This window comes from Herpailurus yagouaroundi, unplaced genomic scaffold (genome assembly GCF_014898765.1).
Source record: "Herpailurus yagouaroundi ecotype Mexico unplaced genomic scaffold, PumYag 188, whole genome shotgun sequence".
NCBI lineage: Eukaryota > Metazoa > Chordata > Mammalia > Carnivora > Felidae > Herpailurus > Herpailurus yagouaroundi.
The window spans coordinates 39,157,544-39,177,185 of record NW_024412419.1 but is presented as its reverse complement, the minus strand read 5'-3'; the positions used below and the strand labels follow the sequence as shown (position 1 = coordinate 39,177,185).

The 19,642-nt window shown below is 42.7% G+C and overlaps 1 protein-coding gene across 2 annotated transcripts in view; it reads right to left on the bottom strand.

Annotated features, from left to right (window-relative positions):
• EIF2AK3 (eukaryotic translation initiation factor 2 alpha kinase 3) overlaps window positions 1-19,551 on the bottom strand; it is a 69,200-nt gene extending 49,649 nt beyond the window's left edge. For both annotated transcript variants that reach the window (XM_040496803.1, XM_040496804.1), the window contains exons 1-2: window positions 19,034-19,551; window positions 6,822-6,951 (exon numbers count right to left, since the gene is read on the bottom strand). In XM_040496803.1, coding sequence (XP_040352737.1) covers window positions 6,822-6,951; window positions 19,034-19,344 — 441 coding nt within the window. In that variant the 5' untranslated portion in view covers window positions 19,345-19,551. The remainder of the gene's footprint in view (window positions 1-6,821; window positions 6,952-19,033) is intronic.
• Window positions 19,552-19,642: the final 91 nt, after the last annotated feature.

The window sequence follows — 19,642 nt, the reverse complement described above, 5'->3', positions numbered from 1 at the left end:
ACAACTAATTAGATGATCTAACACGAGGGATTATGAGAACTTTCAGCAGATCTGGGTATTAGTCAGAGAAGGCATCCCACGTGACATGCTTAAGAGGAAATGTTTTGTTTTTTGCTTAAAAAAAAAAAAAGGAAATGGAGAAAAAAACAAATCCCGAAGCAATGTGTTATTAGTTATCATCAACAATTGTGAAATAATGCCCAAGAGCATTGAGATACTACATAGAAATTATTTAATTCATTCATTCTTTCTTTCCTCAACCTATAGTGAACCTATAGAACAAAATACCTCAAGGAAAACTATCAGACTCACTTTGTAAGTGTACTTTTTGCATTCATGATGAAAAACACAGATTTCAGTAACTATCTCTGCCTTCATTTAGATCATTATACATTCACGAAGTAGATAACGTGCATGCAAAGTCAATTTCCTAAAAAATAGGGTCAAATCAATTTCTCGGCAACATGCATGCTAGAGTAAACTAGTTTACTTCACAGCAATGCTTTCAGCCGTGCGAAGGGATTAATAAAACAAAATTGAATCAAAGCATGGTTTTATTTCTATAATTAAAAGAAAAGCAATTAACCTAAGCAATTATTTACATATTGGCTTGCTACATGACTGAACAGTGACTTTTCCAAATAAACCGCAGTCTTCAATGACACAGTCAGGCTCAAAATATGCTAGTTTGTGTACAAATGAGAAACTGCAAAATGACCAGACATCTTTCAGTGTAAATTAGAGAACCTTTAAAAGAGATCACCGATCCTCTTTTAATAAAGCACCACTCAAAGGGTCTACTGATGGATTCTTTGTGAGCAAATCAAGTTAACCATTAAAAGTATGCCTTTTCTAAAGGATCCCCCTACCTACAAAGGCCTTTCTCAATGAATGCATTCTGATGAGGGGTGGGGAGGAGGCTGGAAAGCTCCAGTATCATAGCTGTCTGTTTCTGCACCTGTCTGAAACAGAAAGGCGGTGTCCCTTGGGGAGAAACATGCCAAAAATAAGATAAAACCCCAAACTCTAAGTATAGACTTATAATAGGGTTGTTTGTTCTTTGTAAGAGGGGGAAGAAAAAAGGCATTTTAACAGAAAACTGAAACAAAAAACCAAATATGGTATCTCTAAATAAAGAAAAGGTAAAGGTATTATCTCAGGAGAAACTAGTTACATGTATACAATTATGCATCCTAAATAAAGATAAAGAAGGTCTTTGTAATTAGGAATATGTTCCAAGACATAGACAAACAGATAGTTCAAGGATATTATATCTACTTAGATTTGGTGAAGTGTGATCCAAGTGTCACCCAGATATCCCAAAGCAAAACTATGCTAATACACTACAAAACAAAATTTAAGACAACCAATGAGGAACCACAGCGAAATCTCTTTAGTGCTTTTTCAAGGTTTAATCTGCATATAAATAACCAGAGGAAAGCAAATCAGACTTCACTTCAGGTGGTCCTTCGAAAAATTAAAAACAAAATTCTCAAGCTATTATCATAAGCATTAGGCTTAGAACCTAGGGCACAACTGTTAAAGCTGATGGAGTGAACTTAGGTTTACCATTTATTCTCTCTCTCTCTCTCTCTCTCTCTCTCTCTCACACACACACACACACACACACACACACACACACACACACACACCAGTTTTAGCTTGGTTTATTATCAGTATTCTTTTGAGAAAGTTTGTAAATTACCTAGTCAAGAGGAAATAATGGTAAATCAGATCAGGCATCTCAACCACCCTGCAGCATACAGGTGATCCTAAATATTATATAATATTGTTTTTAATGGAGCTGTCAATCTCTCCTATCTTGTATGTTAATTTTTTCATTGACATAATAAAAACACCACTAAAAGAATGTAATAAACTATTTTATATGCCCTTTACATTAGAAAAGTTTAAGGACAATATCATCAGAGCAGGCCAGGAGGCAATGAGATATGCACCTAATGGCAATTTCTAATGAATTTGTGCTTTATTTTTTAAAGCCTTAAATGTGGTTAAAAAAAAAAAAAAAAAAAAGGGAAGTTGAAAACTTCCTCTCGATAATTTGGGAGTTTCATGTATCTGATGCTACCTGATTCCTGAAGTTACAACAATCTTTAGGATTTAGTGTAGTCCCATAATTTTACAGAGAAGGAAATTAAAACTCTGCTGAACTGAAGAATTTAGCCAGGCCACATAGTCAGTGAACAGAAGAATCCAAAGGAGAACTCAGGTCCCTGAGTCCCAGCCCCTCCTCCACAATCCCACACAGCATGAGAAGTTCCTGTGTGGCTTTATTTTATTATTCCAGCAAAAGTGCATGTGATTCATCACTGACTGCTCTATCATTAATAACTTTAAAATTATTTAAACAGTCAGGGCACCTGGCTCACTCGGTCGGTAGAGTGTGCGACTTTTGATCTTGGGGTCACGAGTTTGAGCTTCACGTTGGGAGTAGAGATTACTTAACACATAAAAGTTAACAAAAACTATTATACAGTCTATCAAGTTCTCTTCATTAGATTCATAAGTAGCTTTACTGATTGCTGTACAGGGAATACACCTTCCCCGGCCTTCTGGGTTTCATCTGTTTCTTCTTCATACCACTCTTTTTTTTTTTTTTTTTTTTTTTTTTTACATTTATGTATTTTTGAGAGACAGAGAGTGAACAGGGGAGGGGCAGAGAGAGAGGGAGACACAGAATCCAAAGCAGGCTCCAGGCTCTGAGCTGTCAGCACAGAGCCCAGGCGGGGCTCGAACCCGTGGACCGTGAGATCATGACCGGAGCTGAAGTCAGATGCTCAACCAACTGAGCCACCCAGGCGCCCCTCCTTCATACCACTCTTGATGAAAGCTTAGAGAGACTGCCATTCTAATACAGGAGTCCCCACATGGGGTCATGGATCTATCTATTGTCACCTGGGTGGCTTTGGCTCTATCTCCAGGCCAGTTCCTTCCACCTGCTGTATCTACCCCTCCTCCCTACACTACCCTTCCCTACCAAACGCTGAGCTTCGGAAAGAGAAAATTAACTATTTCTCACAAAAAGTTAGGGACCTTCGTAAAATATTTTATCAGATGCATAAAGGTATAGTAACTCTATGTGTCATATTTAGGGCATTTCAAATAGCAGTTTTTGAGCCTCTTTTTGCGGCATTTTGTCCAACTTGTGAACACAACTTGTAGCTGTTGAGCAACGCACACCCCACTGAGTACCAGAGGACTCAAGCTCACGCTACATTCCTGTTTGACTTCCAAATATTCTTATACTATTTCTATCATACACTAGCTCAGCAATTCTCAAACTGTGGCCTGTGGATGCTCTTACAAGTGCAGAGAGTCAAAAAGTTCTGCGGCGAAGGTGTTACTTGCTTTCTCACTGGGGTGATATCCGCACTGATGGTATAAAAGCAATGGTGACTAACACTGGCAGCGCCTTAGCACGCCATCGAGCACCCAACCACTGGTCACTGCGTTTCTCACCAGCACACACTTGCGGCAAAAAGAGAGAGAGAGAAAGAAAGAGAAAAGTTTCACTCAGGAATGTTCCGGTGAAGTGATAAAAAGTTGATTTCATTCATTTGGGACCTGAGTACACGTTTTCACTCTTCTGGCGTGACTGCTGAGGACACACTAGCACTTTAGCCACACGCTGAATGAAACACGTCTTGAGGAAAAAGCGCTTGTGTGACGGACTTTGGGGGCTGTTTGTTCATAGGGCGCCATTTCTACTCGAAAAATTGAGGGGATGTGATGGTTATGAGAGCTGGGTACCTGTCAGACATTTTCTCAAAAATACACACAGTGAACCTCTCACTGCAAAGAGAACAACTGACCATATTTGTGGGGGAAAAAAAAACAAAAAACAAAAACCAGTTTTCAAATGAAAATTCGAATTTTGGAAAACCTGTATCTACCAATGTAAGCTCAATAGTTTCCCAGTACTTAACTATTTTTCTGATGAGATCAGTGGTGACAGTAACACATTTAAAAAATTTTTTTTTAAATTTACATCCAAGGATAATAACGAATTTGATCTTTAAATATTCTATAAAGAAATGTGTCAACATCTGGAAGATCTGTATAACTCACTGGATCAATATTTGCCAGATGATGTTAGAACATCATGCATGAGTAAAAGGCAAGACAGACAAATGGATGTTAATGTAAAAGAGTACAAAATGTTCATTGATACGGTTTCAGATTCTACAGTGCAACTAACCTTTAAAAAACTTCCATGTGTTTTGGTAGAGTATCAAAAAAGAATGACCCAATCATCTGAAGAGGCTTCTAAAATACATCTCCCTTTTCTAGCCACGTATATGTATGTGCCTGGATTTTCTTCTTCATATAGTTCAGCCAAAACAACAATGCAACACAATGAGCGCAGAAGCAGATATGAAAATCCAGTTATCTTCTGCCAAACCGGAAAGTAAAGAGACTTATAAAAATACAAAACAAAGCCATGCTTCTTACTAAAATATTTTTAAACTGGAAAATAGTCTTCATAAAAATGTTATTTATGCTCTCATCCAATGGGTTCGTTTTTTAAAATGATTTAATAACAACTCTTTTTAAAACTTCTTTGAGCAGCCTGAGTTTGTAAAGGGGAGGTGCACACAGGATGGAGAAATGGCAGAATTGAGTATGGTCAGGCAAGGCTCGGTTTAATCCCAGCTTTATCGTCTAATCGGTCTGCAATTTCAAGCAAATAACTTCTCTGAGCTTCAGCTTCCTCTTCTACAAAATGACCCTAACACATCGGCCACAGGAGGATCTTTGTGAGGATCACACTGTGTATAAAGTACCTAACGTGTATATTACAATGCCGGTAACAGTGTTGTTGTCATTAGCGTTATCTACATAGAGAACACGTAGTCTCAAGAAATAGTCTCAAGAACTTGGGGCAGCCGTAAAGTCTAGAAAACCTATTATGTTATCCCAGATGGGCAGTATCTTTTGATTTTCTGTTCTCACAAAATAGAAAATGAAAATCTAGGTCTGAAAAGAGGCCTCAGGCTTCTTCCCCTGCATGGAAGGTGGCCAGTGAGCTTTTCATTTACTGTTTCAGGGTGACACAGTGAAACTTTGGGAATATGCTTGAGATTCAACATTTCAAAGTATTTTATCCAAAGGGTCTAGGGTTTGGGGTACGTGGGGAGGAAAGCACTTAAAACAAGAGAGCCCTGATAAACCACAGGAAATGAGAAAGTTGAACTGTACCTAAGAAAACAGCTAACGTAACTTAAACCCACTCAATAGCGCTCAGGGCATCATAACTATTTGCATTCTACTTTGTCATACCATGCAATTTATCTTTCGTTCGTGAGTATATTTTAGTTTGCAAACACACACATGCTTTGTACCACCACAACACACTGTAATATTACCTCAGATGTAAACAGCTTACAATCTTCTGATTTTGCTGATCATCTTTTTATGTCTAGTTTAAAAATAAAGCAAAACATGCATACCCAAGCATAATCCCAGCAGAACACAAATCAATGAATGTTTCGCTTGAGTAGTAATTCACTTGAATATTATACCTGATTCACATTATTGTAATTTATAATAAAATTGCTATTTATATTAATAATTCACAATACAACAGAAGTTCAGTATTCTCAGATTTTTTTCAGCACACTGTACCATCTGATAAATGGTAAGCACTATGAAAACCCAGTGAGGGCTCGGCACACACAAATGTGGAGGCGGGGCAATTTCCCAAAGCACCTGCCTGGGTGTTCCAGGAAGGAATCCAGGCTGGGTTTATTAGAGTGTAGCTGGGTCACTGGTAGCAGTTTTTTCATCAGAAAATTCCATCAACACTAATCAGGTCATTCTTAAGCCCCTCATGTTAGGTTTTGTCCTTTCCAAATTTGATACCAACTGGAAAGCTTTTTGAAAGGGAAAAGTTGGTGACGAAAGAGAAAAAAGAACACCCACAGGGAGTGTCCCAGAGGAGCAGCCTGGTAAGATAGGAAGCTTGAGAGTATTCTGGAAAACAGAGGTGACTGCTTCCGTGTTGGCAGTCACAACTCAAGAGAGGGGCTTATTTTAAATGACTTAAACAAGAGAATAAAGCTCTAGAAAAGGACAGAGACTTAATCTATCAGAGTCAAGACGAAAGGTGAGAAAAAGAAATTTCCCTCATTTAACCTGCACCGCACCCAACCTCATCAAAGTAAGCGGTGTCCTCACTTACTGATGAGGACACTGAAGCTCTGCGGAGCTGTGTTGCCTGCTCAAGTCTTGGAGTCATGTGCCATAAGAGTTTCAGAAGCACGGTTTCTTTTTTTGTTTTTGCAAGTAATCAAATTTGTCTAAAATTACATTCAAAGAAAATGTCGTGCTTACCATTAGCGTATATACTTGAGGGAAAATGTAGGGAATAATTTATGGGATTTTGCCGCATGTATTTCTAACTATTAAGATGCAGTTAAGATACTTTTATTTGTTATTATTCCTAGGCACCTTGTGACAATAATAAGGCGGAAGAAACGGTGATCATGTTATAGCTCAGATAAAGAGCTATAGTGATACAGCAGACAGTATTCTCAGTTACTCATTTATATGATTAACTCCTTTAATGTTCAAAACAATCCTAAGAAGCAGAAGACATTACCCACTCATTTTACAGGAGGGGAACTGAGGAACAGCAAAGTTAGGTAATTGCCCCAAGGGGACACAGCTCGCAAAAGGCAGGTAGACCTCACACCCAGGCCATTAGGCCCTGAGCCCCAGCTCTCTAAGCAAATACAGACTACAAGTGTCAGCAATCATCATTAACTGTTTCCAATCAATATGTAATAGAAAATCCTTACCTCTGGTTTGCTGAGGCTGGATGAAACCAAGGAGCCGGATCCCACGTCCAAATCCCACTGTTTTTTACCACGATTCTCAGGATCCAAGGCAGCAATTCGCCCATCTAAAGTGCTGATAATCACTAATGATCTATAAATGTAAAAAAATAATAAGACAAAGTTTAAAAGATGTGTACGATATTGGGCACTGACTGCATACACTGGAAAGAACACCGGGCCGTCTCAAGGCCTGGGGGAGGAGGGTCCACCTCCTCACAAACACAGTCTTGCTACTACTATCTGTCTAAAGCCCACCAGGCTCCCTGCAGTAGGTCCTCTATCTGTTTCTATCCCTTGTGAAGAGCTCCAGACTCCCAGGTCACCCCTCGTCCCCCACGCTGTAATCCCCACATGGAACTCAACGTTCCCGGTTCTGCTGTCTTTTTCCCTTCCCTGAGCCCTGAAAGCCTTAACCCCGAAACACAGTTCTCCCTGAATATTCACTTGCCTTCTTGCTGGAGTAGGAAGCCAGCTCTTCCTGAGGACATTGTTTCCGGAGCAAAGAGAATTCTTTTTTCCAAAACCCTTGACCCTTGGGCCTCGTGACAGGGTAGGCGCACTCCTTGCGCCTCATTGCCATCTCCACACTATTTCTCTCCTCTCGAAAACTCCTCAGGATCAGACTGCCCCCCACCCATTACCCCTCCTAGTAATTGTCCACTGACCCTTGGGCCACTAGCCTCACTCTTTGAGGATTTCAGCTCCTGGTTTAACTGTCACTGTTAACACGTTCTTTGGGTTTTCATTATCCGTTTACCTTGCCTCAACCACTGCCAAGGTGAGACCCTAGCCCTTGGCATTACCAATCACCGCATCTCCCCTGCCCCACTGAAATTTCAAGCATTCCATTCTCTGCCACCAACCCCTCTTTCCCGCTTATTTCCTCTACTTCCCCGATTCCCACAAATCTCTGACCCCACCAGGGATCCTGTCACTTTGACCTTGAGCTTCACTACCATTATGCCCTCACCTCTTTCTTACCCAGTGTAAATTCCATAGTCCTTCATTTTAAGCACTTCCTAGCTTCCTAGCTCCCCCCACCTCTACTCCCTGTCCCCTCTCGCCTGTCACACTTTACTGGCAGAACTTCGACCCTCGTTAAATCCAACGTTTTGCATTTTCTCACTCGCTTCCGTGCAGTTGAATGTGGCCAAAGAAAAACATAATCATGCTGACTGGGCTCACTTTAATCACGACCACCAACGTGGAAGGGGCTATTAATGATGCTCTGCCATCACAGCACACTACTCTGGTCTGTATGCTCACCCACTGTCCTAGGTTGACAATGTCATTTCTCCTCAACTTCTAACACTAGCTCTTCTAAGCTCAGGCATCTCGGGGACAGATATAATCAAAAGAAATCCCACCATCACATCTCTCAGTTTATCAGCAAGGGACCCAAGAATTCTACCTACCCTGCTATCACTGCAGGTGAACTGTTCATTCATGGTTCCACCCACTACCGACGTTTCTGTTTAGAAAACAGATCTCTATTTGCCAGTCCTCACATCTCCTGTCTTGCTCTTACACCAGTCATTCCCCCTCTACCAGAGCATCCTTGTCAGCATTCAAACCTGGTATTATTTCCCCCAACTTAAAAATGAAACCAGTTAAACAAAATGAACCCTTTCACCTCTCTAGCTTCCATCCACTCCTTGCCTGCCTCTGGAACAAAACTCCTTGAAAGAGTTCTTCTATATTCTCTCTCCAAATCCTCTCCCCTTTTTCTGTCTTAAATTATTCCTAATCAACATTTTGCCTCTGCCGCTCCACTTCAAAGATTCTTGTTGGGGTCATTAAAAACCTTCATACTGAAAAACCCCATGGTCAGGTCTCCGTTCACTTGACCCCCTAGCAGCACCCGACCAGTGCCTTCTCCTTGCCCTTCGTGAAACGCACTCTTCATGCAGCTTCTAAGATCTGATTTTTTTTCTTAGTTGTACGCTACTCTTCCTTGGTTTCGCGTTCTGGTTCTTTCTCATCTCTTCTAGCTCTTAAAGTGTTCTCTACTCCCATGTACTTCATCTGATGGTCTCATCCAGCCTCATAGCTTAAAATACCGTCTATATGCTGGCAATTCCCAAGTTTGTATCTGTCCCTGAACTCTGGACTTACATGTCTAACTGCCTGCCAGATTCAGGTGGTCTTACAGGCTTCTCAAAGTTCGCACATCCAAAATCGGTACCCCCAGAATGACTACCCCGATTCCTCAAACTCATCCTGATTTTCCCTCAGGGCCTTTGCAGCTACTGTTCCTTCTGTCTGGAACATACACTCCCAGATCCAGAACTGGTCTTCAATAAATATTTGTCGAATGAAAGACTGTGTTGTATACTTGTTTTAGGAATTTGTTAGGTATGTTTGTCTGCTTCAAAGGCCATGCAAATTCCACCTACAGATAGTTATGTTCCACTTTAGGACTATAAATACAAACTTCTTCTTTTCTATTTCACTTGAAGTACAAAGCATACAAAATCAAAGTGAAGCTAGCAGTTGACCATGACAAAAGAGTTCAATAAACTCGTTGGAAACCTTTCAAAGCACTCAATTGTTTATCAAATGAATAAATGTATCAAGTGAATAAATAAAATTGTTAATTTATTTCCCAAACTATACACTAATTCTCATTTTGAATTTTCCAAATGGTAACTCATAATCTAATTTATGAAAATAAAGATTTTTGCTGCATTACGAACGCTAGTGACTTTAGATAACTAACCAAAAGAAAGAAAACAACTTAACTCCCCTCCCCACACATTACCCTGCTTTTGAAAGAGATCTGTTGGGAACTGGGGGAGAGATGGATACTACGAGGAAGAATATTATTTTATAATAAAGGGTATAAAAAATCCATACCTTAGATGTGCCAATTTACAAATAAAAGCAAGAGAATCTATCATTAAGCCAGCATTCCAAGGTTCACAGCCAAGTTACCTCGTTCCTAGTGCCATTGTAGAAATGCCTAATTCTGTTCAGTAATCATTAAACACAAATAAATAGCGGAATGAAAGCCACTCTAAACAAAACTTAGTATAAGCAAACAGTGTTAACCCATGAAAAATTAAGGAGACCACTGGAACACTTCAGACACTATTTTTAAAGTTCAGAACCAACATTGTTTATCACCCCTGACATTCTACTTTAACAACAACAGCAACAAAAACCTTTATTTTTTGAGTATGTAGGTATTTGGGCTAGAGGTATATAGAGAAGAATGGTAAAATTCTAGGTCTCATCTTCAAAACAAAGAAAAACCCAACAATAAAATATGCATATGTGTATCTTAGGTGGATATAAAAATACACTTTAAGAAGTCACTTGGAGTTTAACATCTAACTGTTCTTTCACTGAAAACCTATCATATGAGGTGCATTTTAACTGAGTCAAAGATTCTGTTTTTAAAAATTTTTTTAATTTTTTTGTTTATTTTTGAGAGAGAGAGGGAGAGAGAGAGAGAGATGGAGATGGAGCAGGGGAGGGGGAGAGAGAGAGGGAGACACAGAATCCAAAACAGGTTCCAGGCTCTGAGCTGTCAGCACAGAGCCGGACGTGGGGCTCGAACTTGGGAATGGCGAGATCATGGCCTGAACTAAGTCAGACACTTAACTGACTGAGCCACCCAGGCGCCCTGATTCTGTTTTTTTTTTTTTAAAACAAGATATTTTCAGATTATATACTGAATCCAAAGAAGAAGTGTAAATTTGGGCAATAATTAGAAGAACTACAAACCTGTTGGCAGGAACAAATAAGTATATCACTTTCTTAACTGCCTTTTGATATTTAATGTAATCTGTTTCTTCTATGTGAATGCAGTACCCCTAATTATTTTAACCTGCTTGATAGAAATAACAGTAAATCCCCTACCCACTCTGTTAAGTGTCAACACACACAAAGTCCTTCATTCGCTCGTCTGCAACCTGCTAGCCATAACATTAACTATGGGCTCCTTCCCAAGCATGTCTCTGGAAGCAAGTATCCCTTCTGCTGTGGCTGAAATTGAGCAGCGTTACGGGGCAAAAAAAAGATGCTATCCTTTGGACTATTGTATCTAATCACATTCTAAGAGAGAGATGCTCATCCATATACTATCGATTGAGAAAAGCATCCAGTAGACAGATAATGCTGAACACACGATAATCAGAGAACAGGAGTAAGCATTTAGAACAAACATCAATCAGAGCTGCAAAATGAATATCCTCCCCAAATAGGGAGAATATAAAGCCATTTTATCTCCCCACAATTCACTCGTGCTACTTTCAGGTTTCTATGAACAAGAATGATAACCCCTTAACTTATTCAAGAATTGAAGGGAACTGCAGACGCAGCATTTCCTGTGGAAAGAACTGGAGCTTTTTCTTCTTCTTCTTTTTAGGAATGGGAGCTTTGTGCACATCCCCATGGCTCTGCTCTTCTGCTCTCAGCTTCATTCCACTTGCTTTTTCACAGGTAAGATACAGCTATTTCACCAGTTCAGAATAACTCAGACTTGCGTGATCATAAAAATAATCTGGGGGTGCTTGTTAAAAGCCATTAAACATTCATGGGTCCCATCCCCAGAGGGCTTGGGAGCTATAGCTTGACAAGCACCCCAGGTTGAGTCTTGCTACAAGGCCAGTTTGGCAAACACTGACTTCTCTCAAAGGGCTATTTCCTTAGCATAAAAAACTAATCTATGACATGGATGAAGAAGGTCTATTGATCAACTCTGTCAATTAATTCTTTGAAACTTCTATCCCTCACTTACACCTTGCTTTAGTTTACAAAGGCATTTGTTTGGAGGATTCAACAGTGAGCACTGTTCTCTTATGCATCACCCAATCCTCGGAAGCCACTCTTTTTTTTTTTTTTTTTTTTTTTTATCTTTATTTCTTTTTGAGAGAGAGAGACAGAGTGTGAGCAGGGGAGGAGCAGAGAAAGAGGGAGACACAGAATCTGAAGCAGGCTCTGAAGCAGGCTCCAGGCCCTGAGCTGTCAGCACAGAGCCCGACGCAGGGCTCGAACTCACGAACCGTGATATCATGACCTGAGCCAAAGTCGGATGCTCAACCGACTAAGCCACCCAGGCGTCCCACTTGGAAGGTACTCTTAAGAGAGGTTTTCAACAATCTCCTCCTAATGCCAGACCCATTCTTCTCATCAAGTCTGTCCTGCAGCAGCAGCTGAAGGCCGGGTCTTGATTCTGGACCTTCTCTTTCCCTGGCTTCCACAAGGCCACTTCCCTTCACCCCATCATTCCTGGTGCTCCCAATCTCCAGCAAGCAGGCCATGGAGTTCTAGCTTTAGCCAATGCCCATGGCTTTGACTTCACGTGGAACATGACGGCTCCCAAACCTATATGGTATTTACCATCCACCGTCTCTCTACCTGCTCTAGTTCCATTTCCAGCAGGGCGCACCCGTTATCGCCACAAAGTGTTCAGATGAATCTTCTCTCCCACATCCTTTTCCATTTGCCTTGTCACTTAACACTTACATGAGACATCATGTCTACCTTCTCCCTCACGTTCTACATTTAGACAACAGTCAGGTACTATTGATTCTATTTCTGAAGCTTTTAAATCGTCTTCTTCTTCTTCATTACCGATGCCTTTGTCCCAGAACCGATTCTCACTTGTCATCAGAACACCTTCAAAAGCCTTTCTGACATATTTTCCTGACTCAGGTCTCTCTCCCCTGTGCAGTTCCAACAGTTTTGTTTCTATTATAGAGATCTGATAAAGTCCTGAAGCTCCCTGTGCTCACCAAATAAAGGCCACACTGCTTGGTATAGCACATACAGCCTTTCATAATCAGGCATAACCCCCATCCCACTGCCACGTGCATGCACTCACACACACGCACGCGTACGCAGGTTTCTAAACTTTTCAACAAAGTTCCCTTTTATTCTTTATCTTGCATCTTAAATGATTTCATTTGCACAATAAACATCATTTCTAAGAAACTCCCCCATTTGTAGAGGAAATACTTAAGTACCAACCAAAATACTGAACATTTCTTGGGGCGCCTGGGTGGCTCAGTCAGTTGAGCATCCGACTTCAGCTCAGGTCACGATCTCGCGGTCCGTGAGTTCGAGCCCCATGTCGGGCTCTGGGCTGATGGCTCAGAGCCTGGAGCCTGCTTCCGATTCTGTGTCTCCCTCTCTCTCTGCCCCTCCCCCGTTCATGCTCTGTCTCTCTCTGTCTCAAAAATAAATAAACGTTAAAAAGAAAAATTACAAAATACTGAACATTTGTTAAAAGTCATAGCTAAGATTACTATCTTAAGTTTGATACAATTCTAGTTCAAAGCCAAGAAACCTGACTGTTTAATTAGGCTTCTCCTCACTGGATATCCACTTTCCATTTAGTTATTTAAAAATACTGATAATTTCATGGATCTCCACTTTTGCCTTGGAGATCCAGGAGCCCTGGCTTGGGAATCACTGCTCTGGGCTTTGCAGCCTAGAGCGGCCTTGACACTTCACATTCAAGGACTCACACACTCGATATCCCCATTGGCTTTATTCTCCAACTACTCTTATATCGCTCACTATCCATTCTAGTGTAGTTAATTCTTCAACACAATGATCCCCCTGTCACAGCTGGGGCTTACAGGCAAGCTGAGCTGCCCATGCATCCACCCGTGGGCCCTAACAGTGCCTGGCCCCTACATGAAATGCAATGTTTGTTGAATGAAACATCTTCGCAGGGCAGCCACTATTATAGAAACACAAAACAGAAGCTGAGAAAGATGTGACTTGCGTAAGGTCATGCACCAAACAAGAGGTTTTGGACAGAAGCATGAATTTAGGTTTTTAAACTCTATCGTTCTGTTAACGATAAGTTTTCATAAATAGCAACTACTATATTACTATAATGTGCAGCTTTTACTCATTCCAGAAATTTCATCAAGATGCCGTCTATCCTGTTATTGCTCTGATTTGCCCTCAACTGAGCAGAAATGACCTTACGCCGTAATGAATATCCAATTTTGAAAAACCGTTTGCTTTGACTTCAGACACCCAGAATACCTGCCTATTTACAATTAAGTTTATCAGAGTCTGGTAAGTAGATGCTAAATTCTTTCATACAATAATTTTAAAGGAGGCTTACTACCTGTAGACATTTCCCATGCGAAAGAGAAGCAGGTGACAGGAGAACATTATATTGAGTGAATAGTTTCTACATTAACAACTGCATTTTTAAATTGCACATTTCCTTTCTTTGAGGGAAGGGAGAGGGGAAAAAAACTCTACAAAATTAAAGATGCAATTTGGCTCTCTCTTTCTGCCCCTTCCCCACTCACGCTCTGTCTGTCTGTCTGTCTCTCTCTCAAAAATAAATAAACATTAAAAACAATTTAAAAAAAAAAACAAAAAAACAAAGGGGCACCTGGGTGGCTCAGTCAGTTAAGCGTCCGACTTTGGCTTAGGTCATGATCTCAGTTTGTGAGTTCGAGCCCCGCATCGGGCTCTGTGCTAACAGCTCAGAGCCTGGAGCCTGCTCCGGATTCTGTGTTTCCCGCTCTCTTTCTGCCCCTTCCCCACTCACACTCTCTCTTTCTTTCTCTCTCTCTCAAAAATAAATAAACATTAAAAATAAATAAGTAAATAAATAAAAATGCAATTTGGTTACATCTGCTTTAATGTAGCCAGGAATCTTCACCTAAACATATGCTCTTATTCAAGAAAGCATAGGTTCTTGTCCAAACACAAACTAGTACTAATTAGACCGTACTTCTTGGTCCTCACCTACTAAGTAAATCTTCAAATCAAACCTCCTTTATTTAAAAATACCACAGGACTAGCCCTGCCCCAAATGAAAACAAACGATGTCAAAAATCACCTGCTATACGTCATAGCTTTGCCACATCAGCTAAACCTTAAAGAATACCATTTAAGTTTTCAATGTTATAGACAACATGAGTACCGGATATCCTTTCTCTATGAGATTAGAACATTTTTGGACACGCTCTTTCTGCTTTGTTCTAGGAGCCGTTTTTAATCAAAATGGCCACTTACAAATGGAAAAGGGTAAAATATAAAAAAATAAAATTAATTCCCCCCCCCTTACATTTAGTTCTGTAACCTACAAGTTCTCCTCTTTGTATTTTATAATATTTTGTAGTAAAAATGTCCAGCAGCAGCTCCTCTCTTACAAAAAGGGGGAAAAAAAAACAGATGAAGTTCCCAGGCAGTATTTAGGAAAAGAAGAAGCATGCTGGAGTCACAGCTCACAGCAGCTGATGAAAACCCAGGCCCTTTCTGCAAAATGCCTCAGTGTGTAAAGGCTTCTGAGTTCAAATAAAGAAGAGTATCCTCAGGGCGCCTGGGTGGCTCAGTGGGTTGAGCATCTGACTTCGGGACTTCGGCTCAGGTCATGATCTTGCAGTTTGTGAGTTTGAACCCCCCACTGGGCTCACTGCTGTCAGCCTGTCAGCTTAGAGCTTGCTTTGGATCCTCTGTCCCCCTCTCTCCCTGCCCCTCCCCTGCTTAGGCTCTATCAAAAAATAAATAAAACATTAAAAATGTTTTGGCTACTTTTTAAAGAAAAAAAAAGTTTATTTACTCATCTACATGCTCTTGAGATGTAGAGTAAGCAGTTTGGATAAAACCAATGAAAACGCCACCAAGAGAAAAAAAATGAACCTGTGGGTCTCATATTGCTTCTTGGGCATCAAAAGACAACAAGCAAAAATAACAACCTTAATTCCCCACCTCCCTCTTTTTAAAACAGTTTGCAAGTACCATACTTCTTCTTCACAGCTGTTTGTAATAAACGCTTGGTTAATTCAACTCTGTTCCTCCTCCTTTAAATAAACAGGATATTGGTCTATTATTATGCAACGCCGATATTGTCTGGTTTTTCACTTTTTTAAAGAGCACTTAGGAAGAAGTTTTATAAACCTGGCATATGTCTCTTTTGTTGGCTCTATCAATTTACTTATCCAAGGCTTCTCCAACTTTCCACACTATCTCAAGCTACCAGGAAGACCCCTAACCACGGGCCTATCTCTTCCTAGAAGATTCTGTTTGCCCAAGATCACTTACTCTCTGCCAGGCAAAACTCCTCTATTTTCACTCTCCTTGTGTCTGAGAAAGAAGTGGTCCTCCTGTTTGCCAAGTAGATCCTCTCCAACGACTTCCATCTCCTGCTCTATTCCTTTCTCCTCCAACCTGTCTCTACAGGTTCCCTCCTCTAAGTGGATAACCACTCCTAGAACTTGCCTGAGGTCAAGCTGAGCAGTGCAGGAAGGAGGGAGTGGGGCTGAACACCATAGATGAATCCTTACCATCTTGCAATCTGAGCACTCTGTTGCTTGACTTAAATTCTTTACGCGTGCTTACCACCAAATCCCTCATTCTTCTCAGTCCTCACCCTACACCTCCAACCCAACGCATGGGATTTGTCTCCTCTGCTGGCTCATCTTCTCTAAAATATAAGGCATTTTTTTTCAATGTTTATTTATTTGAGAGAGAGAGAGAGAGAGAGAGCGAGCAAGCAGAGGGAGGGGCAGAGACAAAGAGGGAGACACAGATTCCGAAGCAGGCTCCAGACTCTGACCTGTCAACATAGGGCCCGACGTGGGGCTTGAACTCACAAACTGTGAGATCATGACCTGAGCTGAGGTTGGACCCATAACCAACTGAGCCACTCAGGTGCCCCAGATGTAAGGCATGTCTTGAGGTCTATCATGAGCCTCCTCTTTCTTACAGCTTCAACTCTGTACTCTGATTTCTCTCCAACTACAGGCCATCATTTTTAGCTGCTTCCCAAATTACTCCTTCTGGGTGGCCTGCCTGTACCTCCAAGTCACCATGCCCCAACACCATGCCCCTTACCTTTTCTTCCCTGCTCTCCTCAATTTCCCCACTTCCCCACGTGTACCCCCATCTTCTGACCACCCCGTCTCAACTCAGTCTGTGGACAGGGGTGCCCAGGGAGGAGGAAATCAATTCATTTGCCAGGAACCAAGATTCTGTCTCAAATCTCTCAAATCTCTCCCCTCTGTTCTATATCCACTTAACAACAAACTTAAACAGACCTGGCATTCAAGATACTCTACACACTTCTCCAACTGTAATGTGCATGGGAACCATATGCCGATCATGTCAAAACCCAGATCCTCCTTCAGTGGATCCGGATGGTGCCTGATTCGTATTTCCAGCATGCTCCCAGGGCATGACGACGTTACTAGTGTTAGACTCTACATACACAATCTGGTCCCAACCTATTGTTCTAGCCTCATCTTCCACAACTCTCCACCCAGCACACATCATATGTGCATGTCTGTATCTCCCTCATACACACAGGACACACACACACAGAGATATACAGACAAAAATGTTCCCTAAACATCTTTTCCAGCTTCTGTGCCTTTTCCTGTTTCCTCAAGTCCAGTGTTTGTTCACCATGATCCAACTCACATTTCACAAACCAATTCACTCTGCCATGGCCTTTTCTGAGCTTTTTACCTACTTCACCCCCAAAACTCCACCCACTGAACATCACAAAAACCGTGGGACACTCGGGGCACTCCTTCTGTTCTGTAATGTCATTACGGGTCTCCTCATCTAATCCTCACTGCTAGACGACACACACCTCCTGGAAGACAAGGACTATCTGCCTCTGACCTCTGTTAACCCCAGGGCATCCTGGGGGCTGTCAGTGCCAGTAAGCACCTGCTGCAGTGGACCTGTACCTAAGAAAAATGAAACATCTACTTTACTTCATGTAACTTACTTTGACCAGATGCCTCAGAAGCTTAAGGAAAACAAAAACACTCTTCCGGGAAAGTTAATTAGCAAAATCTATGAAAATTTTGTCAAATGTTTGCTATTTAAAAGGAAAAAAATCTACATACAAATGTTCCAATAATGCCCAGAAAATTGTGGTACTATCCCAGGCGTATAGATTGAGGTTCTGATATTTAACTGAAAATGAAATCTAACTTGTTAGGATCTAGTAATTGCTATATTACAAGCTCACAATACTTTCTAATACAGTTCCTTGCCCTCTCTGGTTTAATTTACCTAATGCTCCTTCTATCACTCGGTTTGTTAGAGGGGACATCACTTTTTCCCCCACTTGTGCTGACATTAGCTGCCTGCAAAATACGTTACTATTAAAATGTCTTACATTTGTGTCCAGTCTTTGAAAAGTGTTTAAAAAGATGTAGCCTAATGTAACATTTTTTTTTAATTTTTTTTCAACGTTTATTTATTTTTGGGACAGAGAGAGACAGAGCATGAACGGGCGAGGGGCAGAGAGAGAGGGAGACACAGAATCGGAAACAGGCTCCAGGCTCTGAGCCATCAGCCCAGAGCCCGACGCGGGGCTCGAACTCCCGGACCGCGAGATCGTGACCTGGCTGAAGTCGGACGCTTAACCGACTGCGCCACCCAGGCGCCCCTAATGTAACATTTTTAAGGAGGCTAAGCAAATCAACCAAGACAACCATATCTTAAATGTTTACATCTCTTAAACCCTCTAAATATCAAAGAACTGCCAAAATTCAAGACCTACCCACAGCTCTTAAACTTTGGTGCGTGCAAGAGTTGCCTGGAGTGCTTGTTAAACCTGCAGATTCCAGGTTCTTAGCCCAAGAAAGTCTAATTTGGCACAACTGGGGTGGGGCCTAAAAATCTGTACAGTTAAGCAGCATCCCAGGTGATCTGATGCAGATGTTCCGCAGATCTCAATTAGAGCAACATTAACCTCACCCCCTGGTCCAAGGGCCAGCCACTACAGGGGTGTGTTTAAAGGGAATTACAGAAACCTCTTTGTAAAGTCCTTTCCCCGAACAGCTATCACCCCAGCAGGGATACTGGGGTGATCCACAGAAGACAAAAAAGGGGAAGGAGTCCCTGCAACAGGAATCAAGTTCGAAAACAATGAAAGAGGGAGAGTGCTGTTTCTTTCCCACCTTTGCGCTCCATTCCCTGAGCATCCCCCAGACACCTTCGAGGATGCTGCATTTGCCCGCAAGCGAGGACGGGGGAGAGGCCAGTCGCTGGCCGGGGGGATGGGAACGTGGCTCTGCGCTCACCCCTCCCCCCCGGGTCACCGCACGTCTCCGTGTGCTAGAGGCCACTGCGGAGGGGGGAACCACGGACCCCACAGCCTCCGCGAAGCGCATGCGTAAACAAGTGGACTCCCGGGTCGCCGGCCAGGGCGCTCAGCCCGCGCCGCTCACCTGCCTCGCGGCTGTAGCTCGGCCTCGTCGTCGGGCTCCGGCTCCCGCGGCTCCTGCTCGACCGCGGCCGCCGGCACTGCTTCGGCGTCCTCCACCGTCACCTCGGCCGCAGCCACGGCCCCCGCAGCCGGCACCCGCGCTGCTGAAGTGGGAGCGGCCGCGGCGCCCAGGCCGAACGCCGCCTCCACCTTCGGCGCGGGGAGGTCGGGGGCGCGCCCTGCGGCCACCGTGCCAGCCGCGAGCCCCAGCAGCAGCTGCAGCAGCAGCAGCAGCGCCCGCACGAGCGGCCCCGGGCGGGTGGCGCGCTCCATCAGCGTCCCACCCCGCGCGGGGACATGGAGGTGCAGCCGCCGGCGCCTGCTTCTCCCGGTGCTAAAAGCCCCTGACCAGGACCAGGACGCGCTAGGGACCCCGCCGCCTCCCCGACCGTCTGGGCTGCCGAGTGGAGCTGGCCCGGCCACGTCTTAGCCCGGCCTCCGCCACCGCCACCCGAGTGACAACCTCCCTCAGTCATCGCCCATTGAACAAACTTTCGGCGCGTCTCTTCTCTGATTGGCTGCGGCCACCGCCACTCTGGAGACCTAGGTTTGTCCTGTTGGAGAAGGTGGG